The following is a 22,347-nucleotide window of genomic DNA, read 5'->3' as shown; positions in this document are numbered from 1 at the left end:
GATCTTAATATGAAGATCGAAACGTCAGGAAATTAGAAGAGTTATTTATAACACAGTTGTAAAGTCCATAATTTCTAAAATGAATGCTGATCACCGTGCAACACTAAAAGAAAGGTTCTTGTTCTATCTTTTCCACTGAACATCCAGTTTGTCTGAAGTAAGAAAGGCGATAGTCATGAGGACTAGGTAGGTGCCAGGAAGAGCAAGAGGGGAACATTTATCTTTAGAAGATGTACCATGATGATAGTTTGTTGGCAGGAATAAATGTAGCCACTAGATCATACTTAAGAATTCTAGAAATTGGTTGTGTGATGCCTGAAACTTATGGAATAGAGACTCTACGCACTATTTCCTTGTATTTCCTTGAGTTTCATATATTGTTTGATGTTTAAAAGTTCTTGCTGTAGTTGTTATAACTTAGAACATGTAGTGTGAGCATGTCATAATAGAATTTTGATAATTCCAATCTTCTCTGAGAGTTGTTGAGCAGATTGCTGTTGAATGTAGCATCTAGCAAAACTAGGCTTTCTATAAACAAAAGTAGGTAGTTCACCTGATGATGAGCGGAAGAGTAGGATATCTAAGAAGGATAATTTGTTTTCTTTTTCTGTTTCCATAGTAAAATTAATTTGCAGATTAGATTATTTATATTAGATAAAAAGGTATGTAATATTTGCATTTTTAAAAATTATGGAGACAACTACCGTGTTTGAATAAAAACTTTAGTTTAATATAACTAAAATCTACATTCGATGTTTCGACCTTTATGTCAAGGTCATCTCCTAGAGCATACAACTATACGCAGAAAACAAGCTACACTATAATCAAACTGGTTTGTTAAAGACACTGATCAACCGCTACAACAATTGTTGGCCTGACCTCTGGTAGAAAAAAAAAAAAAAAAAAAAAATTATACCTCAACGCTAGAGTCCTATTATTAGTGTTATCTGTTGGTTGTAGAAATACATTGGGCACAACAACAAGTATCTATCTATATACATATATTAACATCATGTACATTCCAGCCAGTTGGTATGGAATGGTTTCTAATACTAGCTGAAGATTGGCTAGAGTCCTGACTTATGCTGGATCTTATATATTAGGTAGGCTGAATGTGTGCCATCCAGATACTTGGAATTTTCATGCCATCTTTGTTGTTGTTATTTGGGTGGTTTATCAGGATTTCGCAGGGTTCCTTAAATTTCCTTTTGTACCAGGTTTTTGTGCGGTGTAAATAGCGGGTGCTTTTCCAGTTGATTTGATGTAAGGTGTTGGGTGCGTGGTCTGAGAGGCCTGCTTCACCATAATGGTTATACTTAATGTGTCTGATGTGTTCTTTCTTGCGTATAGGGATTGTCCGTCCTGTTTCACCAATGTACTGTAAGTTACAGGTGCAGCGGATGCAATAGACTCCAGGATGTTCTAATGGGAGGAGAAGATCCTTAGAGGAGTTGAATATGGTTTTAAGTTTAGTGGGTGGTTTAAAGGTGGCATTGAGGTTATAATGTTGTAGGATTCTGTTGATTTTTTTCTGATAATCCTTTAATGTATGGGATGGCTATGGTTTTACTGTAATCTAGATTCGTTTTTGTTGTTGTTTTATGGAGTATTTTATTAATAGTATTTTTGTTATAGCCATTATTTATGAATGTGTCGCTGATGATTTTTAGTTCTTGTTTCAGGGCTTGCTGGTTAGAGCAAATTGTTGTAGCTCTGTTTTTAAGGGTGTTAATGACTCCATATTTTTGTGATGGGTGGTGGTATGAATTAGCATGTATGTATTGGCCAGTGTGTGTCAGTTTTCAGTAGACTGCCTGAAGGAAGACATGTGACTAGTGTGTCTAGGAACGGGAGCAAATTTTGGTTTTCGATTTCGATGGTAAATTGTATGCATTCGTGTTGTTTGTTCAGGTGGCTAAGGAATGCGTTTAGCGTTTGTGGCCCATGCGGCCAGATCGCGAACACGTCATCAACATATCTAAGCCAGACTGTGGGTCTTAGTGTGGCGGAATCAAGAGCCCTTTGCCCAAAGGTTTCCATGTAGAAGTTAGCGATTTGGGAGAGGGGGATAGTGGTGAGCCCATGGCTGTACCTTCTTTTTGTAGGTAAAATTTGTTTTGCCACACGAAGTAACCGGATTGTAGTACGTGGGCAAAGAGGGCTGTAATGTCGGGCGTAAATTTGTTCTGTAGTAGGAGAATTGTGTCATTGATGGGGACATTAGTGAAAAGGGTAGAAACTTATTAGTCAAAACTGGCTAATAAGTCGTCTTTGTCGAGTGTTATGTTTTTGATTTTGTTTATAAAGTGTTGTGTGTTTTTTATGTAGGAGGGGGAATGACCTACCAACTCCTTGAGTGTTGCCGCTAATTTCTTGGCTAAGTGGTAATTGGGACTGTCTGTTCCTTCCACGATTGGTCGAAGGGACACATTTTGTTTGTGTATTTTCGGGACCCCATATATTCGGGGGGGGGGGCATAGTGGGGTTTAAGTTTTTTAACCGTGTCTGGTGGCCAAGAAGTGACGGACTTGAGTAGTTTCTCTGTTTTATCCTTTTTGTTGGGTTATAATTTACCATTTTATATGTGTTGTTATCGGCTACTAGTTGATTCATTTGAAATATGTATGTTGACCTGTCAAGGACAACAGTGGCATTGCCTTTATCTGCTTTCATTATTATTATGTTTTGTGTGGCTTTTAATGACTTAATTGCTGCTAATTCTGTTTTTGTGAGATTGTTCTGTATGGTTTTCTTAGTGTTCAGGACATTACTAGTTTCTAGTCGTATTTTATCTGCTATATTGTTAGGTAGGGACCTGATGCCTCTTTCAATGTGGTAGATAAAATCCAATTTGTTTACCTTTTTAGGTGCTATTGCATGGTTAAGTCCTTTATTCAGTAGCGTAAGTTTGCCATTGTTCAGGGTGTGGCTTGATAGGTTGATCACATGGTTCTTGCTTGCCGGTGGTTGGTCACTCCTTGTCTCCCTTGTTTGTTGTTCATTGTTGGTGTTTATCAGGGAGGAAGTCTTCTGATTGGATAGATTCCTGTGATTGGCCACCATATTTTGCCGTTGTTTCAAACTGTGGAATTTGGTCGAGTTTTTCTTTATTCTTTTCCAAGGTATATTTGGCCGAATTGTCAGTAATTCTTTCAAGTACTTGTAGAATGTCTGGATTAATATAGTTCGATAGTTCGGATTGTAATTTTGAAACCAGATTTTGTGTTGTAGCTAGGTTTTGGCGGGCTGTTTGAATCTGTTCTCTAAGCATTGCTTTTTCTATGCGGTCATAAATACGGAGTGGAGTGCCTTAGCAGACGTAAATTTCTTTTTAGCCTGATGCAGATAGGAATAAGGTTATTGTTTCTGCATCTCTTTAAAAAGGCCAGCCGATTGATCAAGAGGGAAATATGAATCTTTAACTTACCATAGCTATTGCAGCTATTAAACTAAACTAAATTAATTAAATTAAACTAAAGTTTTTATTCAAACACGGTAGTTGTCTCCATAATTTTCAAAAATGCATTCAGATCACCGTGTAAGCTTAAAAGAAAGTATGTAATGTTTCTTCATTGTAAGGCCAGATTGCAAAAACACCATCTACATAAGAAACTCAAAATGAAGGCTGTGGTTTTATGGATGAGAAAAGGATGTCTTGTAAATGTTACAAATAGAAGTCAGTGAGAGAGTAGACGTCTCATGGCATTTCCTTCAACTTGACTGTAAAACTTGTTTTGACAAAGAAAATATCCAGAGTGAATAATAAAGTCAAATAATTTCAATTCTTGGGATTTTTAGATCACCATTATTGTTACGATTAGGATGGTTGATAAGAATTTCACAGCCCTCCTTAAATTTACACTCATACCACGTTTTGGTGTGATGTAATAACAGGTGCCTTTACTTTCCAGTCAGTTTTATGTAGAGTATTCAGGGCATAATCAGAAAGGCCAGATTTACCATAGTTATTAAATTTAATACGCCATTTATGTTCCTTTTTTTCGAAGAGGAATTGTGCATCCTGTTTCACCTATATAGGACAAATTACAGGTGCAGTGAATATGGTATACTCCAGGGTAAGCCAGCAGAGGAACCTCATCCTTGAAGGAGATTAATAAGTTTTTTAATTTTGCAGGAGGTTTAAAGGTGGCACTATGGTTATATTTCTGTAGTATTCTGTTTATTTTATCTGATATATCTTTAATGTATGGAATGGCTAGAGTTTTATTGTAATCTAGTTTATTTTTGTCTTTAAGTGGATTCTTGTGAAGAATTTTGTTGATAGTATTTTGGCTGTAGCCATTATTCAGGAAGGCATTGCTGATAACTTTTAATTCATGTTTAAGTGCCTATTCACTGGAGCAAATCTTCAAAATCCTGTTTTTTTAGTGTGTTAATGACACCTAGTTTTTGTGTTGGTTGGTGGTAGGAGTTTATGTGTATATGGCCAGTATGTGTAGATTACGGTAAACTGTGAAGGAAAGACCCCTGGAAGGAAGATGTGTGGCAAGAGTATCTAGAAAGGGAAGTGAGTTCTGACTTTCAATTTCAATTGTGAATTGTGTATGCATTTGTGTTGTTTGTTTAAGTGGCTGAGGAACGTGTGTAATGTCTGGCAGCCATGGGACCAGATAAAAAATATCATCAATGTATCTAAGCCAGACTTTGGATTTTAAAATAGAGGAATCTAGAGTATGTTGCTCAAACGCTTCCATATAAAAGTTAACAATTGGGAGAAATAGTGGTGAGCCCATGGCCATGCCTTCTTTTTGTAGGTAAAAAGTATTTTTACAAACACAAAATAGCAAGAACATAGTACATGGGCAAAGAGCACTATCAGGTGGGAATTTGTCCTATAAAAGAAGAATTATATCATTGATTGGGACATTCTTGAAAAGGGCAGACGTCAAACAGACTAATAAATCACTTTTTTCTAGTGTGATGTCTTTAATTTTGTTTACAGAGTTGTTGTGTGTTTTTAATAAAGGAGGGAGAATGACCTACCAACTCGAGAGTTGACGCTAGTTTCTTAGCTAGATGATAATTGGGGCTGTCAATACCTTCAGCTATCAGTTAAAGTGATACGTTCTGCTTGTGAATCTTTGGTAAACCATAAATTCTCAGGGAACGAGTGTAGTGCAGAAGTAACTTTTTAAGTAAGGCTTTTTAACTCTATCTGCAGGCCAGGATGTGACTGATTTAAGCAATTTTTCTGTTTTCTTTTTAATCCAATTAGTTGAGTTATAGTTTACAAGTTGATAGGTGCTGTTGTCTGAGACTAATTGATTCATTTTTTCTAGGTAAGTTGTTTGCTCTAAAATAACAGTAGCACCGCCTTTGTCAGCTCTAGTGATTAAGATGCCCTGATTTGCTTTTATAGATTTCACAGCTGCCAATTCAGATTTGGTTAGGTTTCTATTTATCGATTTAGTATTATTTAAAATGTTCGAGGTTTCTAATCGTATTATATCTGATATGGTGGTTGTGAGAAATTTTATGCTTCTTTCAATATAGTATATAAAATCCAATTTGTTAACAGACCTGGGTGCCACAGCAAAGTTTAAGCCTTTACTAAGTAGCAAGAGTTCATTATTGTTCAGGGCGTGGCTAGAAAAAATTGACTGGAAAGGTGCCTGTTGTTTACACCACATCAAAATGTAAATATGAGTGTAAAAAGGCTTGTGAAATTCTTATCAACCACCCTAATCTTAACAATGATGGTGGTCTAAAAATCTCAAGAACATGGTTCGCACATTTTCTATCCACTAACCTTTTGGTCTAAGAGTTAATTATAATTAGGACTGTAAGCAATCTAGGATCATAAACTGTATAACACTCTTTTTAAATTATGGATTAGGCCACCACTTTGCTGTATTAAAACTATCTATATGAACTTGTTCTCTGATGATGCTATAAATAGAATATAGCTGTGATTTAGTTGTTGTTGTTGTTTTTTTCTACTAGAGGTGAGGCTAATAGAATAATGACCAAATCATTGTCACTTTGGCTTACTGGGTTGGGAAAGCAGAATCAGCATAAATAAATGACATACAATCCATCATAATATGATATATACCATCACTTACAGACCTAGACCAGACATTTCTCTTGACAGAAACCCAAACTGCAAATACAGTCCACCTTGAATGTTCAAATTACACATTTCATGATTCTTTTTGCCACATAGGTAGCACCTCTGCCTTTGGGCAATCTGTCATTGCTGGCCAGAGACAGCCTAATTTAGAATTTCTTACTTTTAAAAGACCTCCTCACCCCATCCAGTAACATTCATCTTTTGTATTTGTTACTCTTCATGTTCTGTAAACCACTCTGACGTCTTCACCTTCCTATTAGTGAAACTTGATCTTCTACAACCGAACTGTCCAAATAGCAAAGTCATCTTCCTAAGTGACTTGTTTCCCACAGCTGCAATTTTTACAGCTTCTTTTAGGCTCTTCTTTTACCAATACCACTGACCAAGTTGGACATGATGTGGAAGTTTTTGCTATAAGCAGTGACCTAACCAAATTCCTGATAACCCTCTCTGCTCTCTTATCACTCTTAGTCCTTTTTTAATCAGTTCTTTTTCCAGTTATGTCATACAGGTCATCTGCCCTCTCCTTCAGATCATAATCTTGTACAAGTTTCCTCTCACACAAAATGCCCCTCTTTCAACAACTCCCAACTTTGGCACTACAAAAGTACTAAGTGGGATGACCTTTGGAACGTCTACTCTTCTTCCTTCCCATGATCTGATTATTTGCTTCTGCTCTTTTACCCACATACCTGTTATGAGCAAGTTACAAAAAAATTTCCTCACTTCTTTGAAGGCCTTCATTCCTCATTCTACCCAAAATTCTCATTAACTTTCAAATCCCTGGTTCAACAGAAGATGTACATAGTAGCTGACGAAACAAAACTTAGCTTTCCACTGCTGGCTTGCAATGAGAATCATAGCTTCATATTCAGTTTATATTGAAGCACGCTGGTATCACTCTTCTCCAACTCCTACATAGATGACTAAAGCAAATTGCCTCGTACTACATCAGAAATGGAGCAACATATACATCTTCTGGTTTTTCAGCAAAAAAGTATTAGACTCAGTGGCCTGTCATGGGTAACTTGGCTTCTTTGAAGCCTGATTCCTGCTTATGATAGGGAGGTTAATCCTATCTGCTATGTCTGGAAATTGTGTGTGTGTGCACTGTTCTTGGCCTATTTGCCTTTTATGGGATGAAAAACCTCACTTTCCAAAAGGAAAAATTCTGCCATCTCCTTATGAGACTAGCTAACTCACCTTCAATTGTAAAGCCCTGATCATGATACTTCACATCTCAGATTCCCATCTTTCCAGGGTGTCTCATGCACTGCTAACATTCTTCCCCTGCAAATTTTTATACCATGGAATGGCTGCAAGCTGCCTCCGAAGCTTGTTATAATCACCTGCCCTGTGGTTCCGCATATATCCCTTCTTAAGTGAAAAATTCACAAATTTTGCAACCTCCCAAGTCAAGACCACATGATCACTTCCCTTTCAGAGATAACATCACTATCTTACTTAAGGACAGATCTTCTGATAGAACCATAACTAACAAACACTTACACACCATGAGTCCCTTCTTGCATGTGATCTTTCTTCTTTCCAGTTTATGTCTCTGAGTTAAAATCCTCCCTCTCCATAATAGCTGCTTGATCTGCACTCATTGCACTAATTTGCTGGTGCATGTCTTTCACATTACTCCTTGCCACCTGGCCTATAATAGCAACCAACTATATATTTTGTCCTTTGCTGCCATTTCACACCAGATTGCTTCAAATGAACTACCATTCACATGCCTGTCTTCATAATATCCTACTTTTTTTTGGCTGTACTTCTTCAGTAATGCTTCTCCCCCACCACCACCACCCCACCCATCCTGTCTTCTATATCCTCCCTGAAAATACTATACCCATCACATTCTATTCTAGTTACTACATCTGCTGTCAGTCAAGTTTCACTAGTGCCTATAACTTTTGCCTATTCTCAACAACTTCCCTCTTATTTTTAATATTTCTTGCATTATTACTTGCATACAAAAATGGTAGATTCCGTTTAGTTCCCCAACCACCTTTAAATCTTGTATACATTCCAGCACCAGCCTTGTTAGCCTATCTGTTCTCTGGCTAAATAGCTGTAGGTTTGAATCCTGCCATGGGCTTGAATGTTTTTGATTGTCTTTCACTTTCATACATTCATTCATACAAGTGTATAAACATTCTTCCAAGATGGAATGGGTCACCATGGGAGAAGTTGACCCAACCCTCCCACAATGGGAGAGGCTTTTATCCAACAGTGGGGAATTATATAGGCTGAGGAAGAAAAAAAAAATTATTCCAGCAGTTTTAGTATTCTCAATACTAAATACCAATTTTTATCTGCTCTATTTTCCAATTTATTCCATGATAGACAATTACCTGAACACATTCCCTACATAAGTCTCTCTCTCTCCTACTCTCACTCAGCCTTATCAATTCCATTTTCCTTGCGCAAATACTTCAACTTGTTCAGAGAACAGTAACCTCTTCAAACACATATGACCTTCTATGTTCAGATGCAACCCATCTCTTGCATACAGCTCTTTTGCCCTGGCAGTTGTGTAAGTAGGATGTGAGCAAAGGGGGTGAGGAGTAGGTTTTTTGTGGAGAGTTGTGGGTGGTTGGAATGCAATGCCTGGAAGCATAGCAAGTGTGGAGACAGTGAATGCATTCATGTCACAGTATGATGAGCTGAGTGTATGATGGAGGACCTCCCACGATGAATCATTGACTCCTTGGAGGTCTAATAATAATAATATCACTAACCTCTTTTTCTTTCACATTCTTGCAATCATATCATTCATCATTACTGTTCTTCTACTTAACTCATTGTTATCAAAATGAGGCTGTACACTCACTATCTTTCCTTCAACACTTTTCTGCCTACCATCATGATCATCTCTTCTGCATTATGTCCTTTCTTTATCACCATAGTCACCGTCTCTGTTGTTCAACCAGACAAAGCACTCTTCATGCATTCTACTTTCCATACCCTGAATCATTGAATCACCATATATTATGCCACTCATAACTTCATTCCCACTGACACCAACATCTCTTAATCTCTCCTTTTATATACTTTTCTGCATCTCATCATTTTCTACCAATTCATGACTTTCCCTTATCTCTCTTTTTCTTACTCCCTCACTCTTACAACGCCTCATTTCCTCTTGATCTCTTGTCCTTTCATTCTTTTGACTTTTTGTCATGTCCACTCTCTTCGTTGCTCTCTCATTCACCAAATTCTCTCTCCCAACTAATCCTGTTCTAATTACATCAGGTAAAGTAATCTCAAGGGTCCAATCTCTGTTCATTGCACTCAGTTCAGTCCTCATTCCCTCCACCTCCATTTCTCTGTGTAGGATTCGAAGATCAAATGTTATACTGCCAAAAATGAATGGCAAGCTATTCTTACAGGATTTTAGATCTTCAGTAAAAGTTTGAGAATCAACATTATTGGTAATTGACGGACAGTTAATTATTGAGAGCCCTGGTTCAACAAAAGATTTACATAGTAGTTGAAGAAACAAAACTTAGCTTTCCACTCGTGTCTTGCAACGAGAATCATAGCTTCATATTCAGCTTATGCTGAAGCATGCCTGCACCTTTCAGCCTGACAGAAGAACAGGTTTGCGATCAAGTATCAATGATTCTTCCTTCACTACACCAACATTAAACTTGTTCCAGATGCCCTTTAATGGCACTTGTGACTGAAAATAAAATCCAACAACTATTTCTAATCCAGAGTATTTTAAATAATAAGGTGTGACACCTTTTGGCAATTCGTATATGAAAACATTACTTCTGCATTAATTCAACCTTAGCATCACCTCTGGGTCTGGCTCCCACTGATGAGACTTCAATAAAGGTCGAAACTGGTCTGGGTAGTGACCTTTCTCATAATGCATAGCATTATACATGTCTGTAAGGATATGGTCTTTGCATTATGGGATACTAAGGCAGGTGATGTGAAATCATTAGTTTCTATATATATTATATGTATAAGTTGCCCAGTTCTGAAAATACTTCAGGAGCAAACTTTGTTTGCTTACATTTGGAAAGGTTGGTCGATTGGTAGAGCCTCTGCTACTAATGGCTCAGTTAAGTAAGTTTGAGTGTGGTTAGTAGTTGGAAGGGGACCAATCATTTGATGCTGTTGGCACACTCTCCCTTGATGAGTCTTTGGACTCCCTGGAGGTGTCAAATAATAATAATAATAAAGGTTAAACCAAGAATATCATTTCTTGGTATCTTTAATTTATTCCAACACCTGTGACTGAAGTTGCTGCATATCAAACTAATGATTATTGGAACCAGGAACGGTAGGTAGTGCATTTATCCTTTATCATAGAAGTGATTCTATGATAAAGGTTATGATTCTATAAAGGAAATGATTCTATGATAAGTCTAGTGATTCTGATACTCTGAGGATAAATTAAGTGTTGAATAATTCAGTATTAGTATGAAAAGATAAGCAACTGGTGACTGGAGTTAACATACTACCATGACAATCACTCATTACGTTAGGCCTATAAACCTTACAGAGTTGTCATTGAATTTCTGTAGCATTATTGTTTACTGATTATAAATTATTTGTGGAAGACAACAAACAATAATATGATGAAAGTAAAATGGTTAACAGCTAGATAATGAGTCACTCTATGCTGTCTTGGTATCTTGGCACATGTGCGATCCCTCCCTTCTCCCATATCTTATTTGCATTAAATTCTGAATGGACCTTACTTTCTGGATTAACCTCATATATTTTTTGCTATTTTAATTCTCATCTTGTACTTTATATTTTAACTAAACCTTCAAACATATCTCAATTCCAGACAGAACCATTAAAATTTAATTTACAAGGATTTTCTGTTTCCAGAAGAGTTAATACCACAAAGATAGGCTGATGATGTTATGCTGTTGTTCTCAATGTCTTTTTTTTTTGCTCCAGTATTTTTAATTTAAAGCAACTGTAGCCAAAATAGTTGTAAAACATTATTGTAGATCCCCATATTGATAAAAGCTTTACTTATCATTTTATATTTAAGCCTTGAAGGAGCTACATGAACAACCTCAGAATGGGGCATGTTTAAATGAATGGATGACAGACATACACCAAAAGGTTATTATTAGATTGGTTTGCCTCCCTCCAAATACAAAGATGCATGCACACCTGTTATCATGGTTTGAAGAAAGTTAGGAGGAAACGGAAAAAAACAGAAAAGCTGTTATGGTTTGAAGATAGTTGAGAGGAGACTGGAAAGAACAGAGAGAGAGAGAGAAATAGAAAAGAAGATGCCTTCATAATTCATTTGGGGAAAAACTACAGAGAAATGAAAAATTTCTGAAAATTCCAGAAATAGTTAGTACTATAATACTCTGAATCTGCTCAGAAGGCTAGTAATACATTGCCAGATGGGCTAAGGATTACATAATCTAGAAACACTTCTTTAGCAATTAAGCATGGAACTTTTCAAGTTACTTCAAGCTTCCAATAAATAGTGAAATTCAACTTCCACCTAAAATCTTCAGCAGATATAAATAAACTAACCCTTTTATTATTACTCAAGTGCTGTTTATGAAGCATAGCACATTGGCCTCCAGTTATAATATGGATATAAGGAAAACTTCAGACACTTGCAATATAATAATGCTTACTAGCCTTGTGATAGAATGTGAATTAAAGAATAAATTAACATGTAAATACTTGAAATTTTGTTATATACTGTACATACTGGAACTATGTATTGAATACAAATAAGAATACATGACATTACAGTGACATCGTGAAACAAATATTATGAAACCCATGAAATATTCTACAAATGTAGAAGCTTAGTTATTGGTATAATTGATGTGTTATAATGGTTAATAGGACATTCTGACATTAGCATTATAACACAGGTATGGCTGTGATTATCAAATTCTCCTAGTAAGCAAGCCAGTATCATCTTCGTGAGTTCACGTTGATATCAGACAGGCCTATATAGTTTTGTTTACATAGGATAGGATAACAATGAACACAAAAATGACAGTCATTTTTTGCATATAATATCACTTATTCTTTTATATATTTGAAAAAATCTCCGTGTTGGGACAGGTAGTAGAATACCCCAACCTCATTGCTGCATATCGTAAGAGGCGATTAATGGAGACCCAGTCCCTGGAAGGGGGGTATAGTCGGGTCCCCTTCGGAGGGTTGGGGGAAGGGCTAATCACCCTCCCTATAAAAATGATCTGATTATGGAAACTGCAAATCTGGATGAACAAATGCTCCTGGCCACAGACATGACTTGCGAGACCCCAGAAGACGGTTATCTAGCCTGGTCTGATGTGGATAATGTGTATATGACACACCAAGGGGAAAGCCTTTCGGAACCCTTGTTGTTGAAAGAGTCACTTATGAAGCTGCAAAAAATTTTAAAGATTGGATCATGGAATGTCAGAACACTGTACCAGATTAAAAAACTAGGTTGGTAACAAATGAAATGGTCAATTACAAGTTAGACATTTTAGGCATCAGTGAACTCAGATGGACTGGTTTTGGTAGACTTATAACTAAGACAACAAGACAATATTGTACTCCGGATCAGTGAAGCATGAAAAAGGAGTTGCACTAATATTGAACCCAAAAGTAACCAAAAGCCGATGGAATGGGAACCAGTAAACGAGAGAATTATAAAAGCCAGGTTCTGTTCCAAATTTATCAAACTTTCTATTGTGCAGGTTTACACACCTACTAATGATGCAGATGAAGAAATAAAAGATTATTTTTATGAACAACTCCAAAAGGTAATACATTCTATTCCAAAACACGATACGATAATACTCATTGGCGATCTTAATGTAAAAGTGGGTAAAAGGTCATGTGCAGAAGAAAACTCCTTAGGTTTCAAGGCTTGTGGAGACCGAAATGAAAATGGCATGATGTTTGTATCCTTTTGTGAAATTTGTTATTAGAGGAAGTAAATTCAAGCATAAAGAAATATATAAATTGATTTGGATCGTGCCGGGCAACAGTACAAGAAACCAAATTGATCATGTTACTGTGAATAGCAAATTCGTAAGATCCGTGCTTGATGTGAGAGTCGAATGTGGTGCCAATGTTGGTTCTGACCACCTCTTGTTAGTGATGAAGTTGAAATTAAAACTTCAAAGTGTATTAAGAAAGAAAAGAAGTTCAAGAACTGTATTTGATAATTGAAAAATTAAAAATTAAAGAAACAAGAGAAAAGTTCGCCTTGCAGATAAAGAACAAATTCAGTTTATTAGAAATAGAAGAAAATCAAGATGTAACAGTAGAAAACAAAGTAGAAGAATATTCGAAAAGCTTCAAGAATACCTATAATGAAGTTGCTGAAGATGTAATTGGTAAATGAAGAAAAAAGAAAAATAAAGAATGGCTAACTGCAGAACCTTGGAAGATCATTGAAGAGAGAAAAAAGATTAAATCATTAATGAACAATACAAATTCAGAACGATTATATAAGGTACATAGCAATTGCTATAATGAACTAAATAAAAACGAAGAGAACTGCAAGAGCCAACAAGAAAATATATTGATGAATTAGGAAAAGAAGCACATGCTGCAGAAAATGGACAAATTAGACAACTTTATCAGATTATAAAATGAATCAATGGTAAAAAAAAAGCAATCCCTTCCTCCATTAGAGACAAACAAGGAAAGTTATTGATGATTGACTCCAAAATCGAAGCAAGATGGAGAGAATATTTTGATGAAACTTTGAATGTAAAGGTAGATACAGGATCTCAACAGGCGCAAAATATTACAACTAGTGTAATACCCACTTTGAACATTTCCGAAGATGAGATTTCGTTGAACGAAGTCAAAGATGCCCTGAAAGCACTAAAATCTAACAAAACATGTGGAAATGGTAATATCAATGCCGAAATGTTAAAAGCTGATCTTAACACAACTACTACCAAATTACAAAGGTTATACAATGAAATATGAAGACAGGAAAAATTCCTCAACAATGAAAAGAAGCAGTAATTATAAAAATCCCCAAAAAAAGGAGATTTGACTGAGTGTGAAAATTGGAGAGGAATAATTTTGCTTTCAATTCCCACAAAAGTTTTTACAAAAGTTTTAATTAATAGACTAAAAAAGGAAATGGAAAATTTATTAAGAGAACAGGCAGGTTTCCGAACTGGTTGCAGAACCATCCAACAAATATTCACTCTTAGAAATATAATCGAACGATGTATAGAATTTCGAGCTCCACTTTACCTAAACTTCATCGATTTTAGTAAAGCGTTCAACTCAGTAGATAGTGAGAAACTTTGGAAAATATTTGAAGAATACGGAATACCTAATAATTCCGCAACATTATTAAGAATATGCATAATGGCAGCAAGTCTTGTGTGGAAGTAGATGGAAAACTTAGACTTCTTTATCACTGAAACTGGAGTTAGACGGGTTTGTGTTCTACCTGGTCTATTATTTTAACATTTTAATTATTGGATTATGAAAAACTCAATTTATCATCAAAAGAGATGAATACGTTGAGACTTTACATCCACACTGGAAGACCTTGATTTTGCTGATGACATAGTACTCCTGTCCTCCAAGTTAAATGACTTACAGCTAAAAACTGATGACTTTGCTTGCTGTGCAGAAACTGTGGGTCTTCATATAAACAAGAAGAAAACTAAGGTCATGCGAATAAATGAAAAATCAAATAAAGAAATTAAGTTAAAAAATTAAACAATTGAAGATGTTGATACTTTTGCATACCTTGGATCAGTAATAAATAAACAAGGCAGCACACTGACGAAGACGCTTTACAAAGAATTGCTAAAGCACAAAATTGTTTCAAGTCATTAAATAAATTATGGAAGGCATCAAATATTACAGTTAAAGTGAAAATTAATATCTATAAATCTATTGTGTGAGCAGTACTGCTATATGGCTCTGAAACTTGGAAACTTACCAAGGTGCAAAGTAATAAATTGGACATTTTCCAAAACAAATGTTCAAGAAGTATTTTAAAAATCTTCTGGCCAAATACAATCACTAATGAGGAATTTTAAAGAAAACTTTCTCCATGTCAATAGATGAAGAGATTCGCCTAAGAAGATGGAAATGGACCAGACATGTTCTTCTCAGGAGAAAAACAGAATTCCCCAAGTAGCACCGAGTTGGACTCCAGAAGGGAGATACTCTAGAGGTTGCCCAAAATTAACTTTGAGAAGAATGATGGAATCCAAAATGAAGGAGGCAAGATGGGTGAGTTGTGCAGAAGCAAGAGCAGCTGCGAGGGACAGGGGAAGATGGAAAACCAGCATTGCAGCCTTATGTGTCAGTAGCCACGGAAAGACTTGATGATGATGATATTTGAATAAAATCTTTTTATATATATATGTGTGTGTAGACTTTGCCAGTTCATGAGTATGTGACTAAAGTTTATAAGGCAGAATACTGGAATATGATGATAACATTCATTTTAATTGACAATATGATGTTTCGTTCTACTTGCACAGGATTTCTTCAGGTGTAAACATGCAAACTAGTAGACAAAAGTAGAATTTTTATCTTTACACCTGAAGAAATCCTGTGCAATTAGTAAGAAACATTGTGTTGTCAATTAAAATAAATGTTATCTTATTCTGGTGTTCTGCCTTATAAACTTTAGTCTCTCGCACATACACACACACGCGTGCACGCGGTGATAAAGATAACAGTTTTGAAAATAATTTCTTGTCAGGTATAATTTATATTCTTACCAAGCAAAAACATCTTGTAAGCTGCTGGGCTACCTTACAATTATTAATAACCGAGTTGTTTGTTCGGTCCGCACGGTTAGCCTAGTGGCTATGCACTTCGCAACCATATGCCTGGGGAAGGAGTGTCCTAGGTTCGATTCCCGTCGGTGACGTGAGGAGCTGAAGGATCTTCCTCAGCCATAGCCAAGTTAGCCAGTCTTGGGCGTGGACAGCAGGGTTTTTTCCCCAGTTTATTCTGGGGTTTTTCATCCCGCAAAGCAGGCAAACTGGCCTTGAGAACTCAACACTACAGGCCATAGGATATACAGGGCATAAGGCTGACCACCTTATCCTGTAAACGGAGTGAGGTCCGATGATCAATGGACCCTCGACACTGCAAGGTAAAAGAGGGTATAAGGAAGATGAGGTGATGAGTTCTTTGTTCCAATGATCTTAATGGTACACTATGCTGGCAAAAGAGAGCAGCAGAACAGAAGAATTTTGATGATGTGACGAGATATTCATCACAAAATATAACTCATTTTGTAAAACAATAGGTGCTCGTACTCTTTGTTTGATATACTAGATAGATGTGTAAAAAATTACATATTTATGTGTATGTCAAAATATCACTGTCAGTATTTAAGTTCTAATATGCCATACTGTTATGTAATCTCAATAAAACACTAGTAAGTTATATATCTTCTTTATTCCATTATGCAATTTATCATGTGTAGTCAGTTAATTAGCAATAAAGTGAAGGTTTGTGGGTTACAAAATTTATCTAATAGACAGAAAAGAGAGTGGGATATGATAGAAACACAAACTAGATTTTTTACTTTGGGAGTGATAAATGAGTGGAATAGGTTGCCCGAGACAGTGGTGTGTACTTTATTTGTGGGCGACTTTAAGGAGAGATATCATCATGAACCATGAGTGGGTTCACTGCCCATTGGTATCCACTCTCTCCTTCATGATCTTCTTCCACCTTTTTTTGTCCAGTGCACAGTGTCGCAGTTTCTGTAAACCCATTCCACACCATTCCTTAAGTCACCTATAAGTAAAGATGACTTGCTACTGCTTCTGCCTGGTATCTCCATCTCTGGGCCCGGCTCCCACTGAAGAGACCTCAATAAAGGTCAAAACTAGTCTGGATAGTGGCCAATCCCTTAATGCATAACAGTATACATATCCACAAGGAAATGTGTTTTGCATTATGGGAGATACTGGGTTAGGAGTGTTGGTAGCTTGCTCCACCTTTGCTACGAATTGCCTTGGTGTTGCACTACTTACCCAGGTAAGTTAGTACAACACTATATTCAGTCCTGAAGATATTTTCAGGCACAAACTTTGTTTGCTCTCACTGGGATAAAGGATTAAACTAAATTCATTATAGTCTAACCTAGTGATAAATAAACTTTCACCATTCCTTTATGTTGTCTATCCATTCTCTGTATGGTCTACCTCTTCTGTTTACATCATCCATAATACCAAACATGAATGTCTTTATCTTCCAGTCCTCACTCATTCTGCAGATGTGTCCAAATAATTGCAGCTTCCATTGTATAATCTTCTGCAATAGATTCTCCTGGTTAGTGCAGGCCTCCCATGATGAGCCATTGGACTCCATGGAGATGTATGTGTAATAATAATAATTTTATAATAATAATAATAACAGTAATTTTTCACAATAAAACAATGTAGACCTGAACAAAAAGTAAAGCGTAAGGTGATGTGATGTGAGTACATAAGTAGACAAATTGTCTGTAGTATGTGTGTGGAAGTAATTAGATAGAAGAAAGAATTATCAATCAGATCAATTTGGAAAAAAAATGATATAGTAAGCTTGCGAGTAATGATGTAAACTTAATTGTATGGTACTATCATTGTATCCTGTATATCTCTTTAAGTACATTTTACAAAATGATGATAATCATAAAGTAATTCTTATTTGTTAAATTAAAATAAATAAAATTGATTAAGTAAAGAACCACCTGCTATGTATTTTCCTGGTTTGTAAAAAACTCCTTACATGACCTCAGAAAAATGGATATTATTTTTGAAGTCTGCATAGCAAACTTAAGTGCAAACCCATTCAACATTTAGATTTTTGGCTTGTGTTATTTGCTGCAGACTATTCATGGAGTTCATTTTAATGTTTTGTTTTGAAATTAAATTATGTTTTTAGTAATCCTATTATTGTATAAAGTTGCATATAGAATATTCTTGCTATAGTGATTACCATTATAGCAAATTCATTTGCTACATCAAACTGCTGCAAGTCCTAACCAAAGTTCCTCAGCAATAGTGAAAATATTATTTTAAAAGAAATTTGCTGAAGCAAACTCTCCACTATGATGAGCTATTTCTGTAGTATCTATAATTTGTTATGGTGAGAATCAAATGTATATGCATAAAGTACATATAACTAATCTCCTAATGGTATCACTACATTATGTACAGGTTCAAAGGATAAACTACTCATCTAGCAATGTCATACTAACTACAAATAAAGGAGAATTGCAAGCATCCAAGGTTAGTTTTTAAATACTATCATTTGATTAATTTTAAAAAACAGTGTCAGAGGAGGGAATATATATATAAAATGGTTATTGACGATTTTTCCAAATTAAAAAAAAAAAAAAAATTACTGTGCAAGTAATATATATATATAGAATAAATTGAAACTGCTTTTCATTTCTTTTAAAAAACAAATTTACTTTGTGACAGTTATATGTGCTAATTTTTGCAGTGCTACGGCTGCCATTCTTGTGAAATGGAATTGAGAAGGGGGGGGGTCCATTTTGTTGTATCTTGAGACAGTATCAGTGATAACTTTCATCAATTGTGAAAATTTAAGAAACAAGGGGGGGGGGGGGGGAACATTACTAAGTCTAATCCTAAATGATGGGATATAGAAGGAATGTATCTGTAATTACAAAAGCTCTGTGAGAAAACAGTAGAAAAATATTTTGCAAGCATTTTCAGAGAAATTGATTGTATTAGTCATTATATAAGTTCTTTACAACCTAATATATGGAATGGCATAGTATTTTACTAGTTTTGCTAATGGGTTTTAACAGAAAAGTTGATGAAACTATGATAAATAAAAATGTAACAGCATATAAACATGAAGTAATGAAAATTCTTAGGGTATATATTAACACATTTGTGACTTTTCTAAACCAAATGCATTTTATTTCATATACAACAAAGTGTATGAATCACTCTTAAAAAAAAAAAAAAAAAAAAACTACACAGGCTGGCATTAATAACCTAAATGTGATGCATTTATGACTAACTTTTAGATATTCCAGATAGATTTTCTCATGCAAGATAATGTCCTACCATACTTCAATAAGAGTTTGAAGATAATATTTCAGAAGAATCAGGAACACAACAATCTTACTTGATTGTTGAATGTCAATAATCACAATCATCTGATTTAATCCTTGTATATTTTTTACTGTGCTTGTGTATAAAAGAGAAAGTTTACATTACTTCTTTTTTATTATGTGAATCACACCCACTAATAGTTATACACCTGTAGTATGTCAGAATAATCAAGGATGAAGAAACCAGCCATCTCTCTAGCCACCAAACATGGCACTTTTCCAAGCCACTTCAAGTCTCCAATAAACAGAGTAGTAGTTCTCACACACATCAGGCAATGAAATTTATCTACCATTTAAAGTCTTTTACAAACATTCATCCTCGCAGTGGGATTTAAACGCAGCCTGTTTGTTAAAGAGAGAGAGAGATATAGATGTTATCCATTCAATCAAATCATTTTGAAATTTGATTGTCAATCTTAAAAAAAAAAATCACTATTAGCTTTTATGTTGACTTCCGTTTGAACTAAAATTTACTTATTACATGTAAATTTCCTCCCAAAATTTTAAAAGGGCATTTATGAAATACTAATCACTCTGTGTGATAAGTATTTTACACGCACAATGTTTCAGATTCTGTGAATGTTCAGGACTTGATTCCTTGAGCGATGCTTAGTGTGTTAAAATTAACATCAGCATTGGTCTAATTCTGGACAGGTTGGAAGATAGGGGCATTTCCTGATTTAGCCACTAGTAACTGCATTGCCCTAACTGTAATGTATCATGGTCTAGTTGTGTAGTCAACCTCTTGCAGGTGTTTGTGGAGCTTGTAAACAATGTTCCATCACGTGTTATTGGATTGACCACTTTAATGATGTTCTTCTTCATCAAATTCCTGACGTGTACCCCCAAGAGGTGTACAGGATATGATAGTACTACAGGGAAAACATCATTACTAACTTCCTATCTACAATTTTCCTCCAAATCAGTCTAGTCTATTCTTCTCAAGACTCCAACATTATCAGATCTTATATTTCTATCATTTAAGGCACTTTGTACCGTATCAATCTACTTATATCTTGGTCTTCCTCTGGGTTGTTTTCCTGCCAACCTGGCAGAGAACACTTGTTTTGCTAATCTTTCCTTGCCCATTCTATTTATTACTATTACTATTATTACGGGCAACTCCAGGGAGTCATTAGACTCATCGAGGGAGGCCCCAAATCATATTCATCACAACTATTCAACATTCATACAGTATCTATCATACCTCGCCTTAAACTCATTCACTGTCACAGCATCCACCACAGACTCAGGGAGCGCATTCCACTCATTCACTACTCTAAAAGTAAAGAACCCAGCTCTAACACCTTTACTAACCACACTTTTGCCCAGTTTCCATGGATGTCCCCTAGTCCTCCCACAACCAGCCCTGTTCTCAAAAATATCTTCTGAATTAATTTTATAGAAACTCTTCAGCAATTGTAATGTCTCAATCATATCTCCCCCTCCTCTGCCTATCAACCAATTTTTGCAACCCACAAATCCTCAACCTGTTCTCATAAGGTTCATTCCACAGACTTGCTATCATCTTGGTCACTCGCCTCTGAATCCTCAACACCTCCTCCCCATCAAGAAGAAGAAACCTAGGTGACCAAATCTGGGCACAGTAGTCAAGATGGGGTCTTATCAAGGCTCGATACAGAGGAACAATAACCTGCTTGTCTCTGCATATTCTTCAGCAACCAAGTAATTTGATGAGCTGATTTGGCCACGTTTGCAATGTGTCCCCTAAATTTCAATTCCTTATCCACCAACACTCCTAAATCTCGTGCCTCATCAATTTCCTGGAGCACAGTTCCACCAATGCAGTAAACTGCCACCAATCTTTTTACCCCAAAATGCATAACCTTACATTTTGCCACATTAAATTCACATCCATTCTCCTTAGCCCAGACCTCCAATCTATCCAAATCATCCTGCAAAATTTTGACATCATCTGCATTCACTGTTGCCCTACCCAACTTTGCATCATCTGCAAACAAATGAACTGTTCCTCTCAGATCCTTTCCTATATCATTAATGAACAAATTAAACAGCAGTGGTCCAAGAACAGATCCTTGTGGCACACCACTAGTCACAGGCCGTCTTGTGGACTCTACTCCTGAGTAAACCACTCTCTGATATCTCTCCGTCAACCACCCTCCTATCCATCTCACCAACCCTATGTCCATCCCCATATGCTGCAATTTACTGATTAGAATTCCATGTGGTATCCTGTCAAAGGCCTTAGCAAGGTCCAGTAGAATCACTGTAAACCCATTACCCTTATCCAGTTCAGCAGTCACTGTGTTATAATATATGAGCAAGTTACTGAGGCATGACCTACCCTTCACAAAACCATGCTGTCCCCCATACAGTATCCCATTTTCTTCTATCCAATCTTGTATTTTTCTCTTGACTATTTTCTCTAAGACCTTGATAATGATTCCTGTTATGCTGATTGGCTGGTAATTTTCAACAGCAGCCTTGGAACCACCTTTGTGCAGCGGAACTATTTTCCCCTCCTTCCACCCCCTTGGGACTGACCCAGACCCGAGGCTCAAATTAAACAAAATGGTCAAGGGCACTGACAATTCTTTAACCGCTTCACGTACGACACGAGCTGGTATACCATCCAATCCCACAGATGTATTGACATTGAGGTTCTGTAATAGACTAGTTACCTCTACTTCATTCATCACAATTCCAGTATAAGCTGTTGGTTCTTCCATTCCTGCAAAGTCACCACCTGGACGATATACTCTTGCAAAGTGCTCGCTCAGTAATTCCACAATATCGACTGAATCGGTTACCTCCCTACCTTCAGCATTTTTTAAGATCATTCTACCATGAGCATTTTTCCTTTTACTTGCAACATATTGAAAAAACTGTTTGGGATTCTCTTTAGCCTGCATGGTCAATTTTCTTTCGTAATCTGCTTTTGCTTTTCTTACCACCCTTGTTACCATCCTGGCCTGAGCTTTATACTGTTCCTGTGCCTGATGGTCACCTTTCTCCTTAAATTCCCTCCACAATTGTTCCTTTTTTTGCAGCTCAAGCCTAATAGTGTTATTCATCCATTTAACCCCTACTTGATTTATTATTCGTACTCTTGGTATACAGTCAACCATTGCCTCCTGCAAACAGTTCTTAACCACCTCCCATGCACTAT

General features: G+C 36.3%; 1 protein-coding gene across 6 annotated transcripts in view; it reads left to right on the top strand.

Annotated features, from left to right (window-relative positions):
- LOC150098765 (lysine-specific histone demethylase 1B-like) overlaps positions 1-22,347 on the top strand; it is a 508,665-nt gene that overhangs the window by 386,182 nt on the left and 100,136 nt on the right. For all 6 annotated transcript variants that reach the window (XM_090404995.1, XM_090404997.1, XM_090404999.1 and 3 more), the window contains one exon: positions 18,265-18,336. In XM_090404995.1, the coding sequence (XP_090261121.1) occupies positions 18,265-18,336 (72 nt within the window). The remainder of the gene's footprint in view (positions 1-18,264; positions 18,337-22,347) is intronic.

Source organism: Typopeltis vanoorti, chromosome 15 (genome assembly GCF_054136105.1).
Source record: "Typopeltis vanoorti isolate ZY-2024b chromosome 15, IOZ_Tvanoo_1.0, whole genome shotgun sequence".
NCBI lineage: Eukaryota > Metazoa > Arthropoda > Arachnida > Uropygi > Thelyphonidae > Typopeltis > Typopeltis vanoorti.
This window is presented reverse-complemented; position numbering and strand designations above follow the sequence as displayed.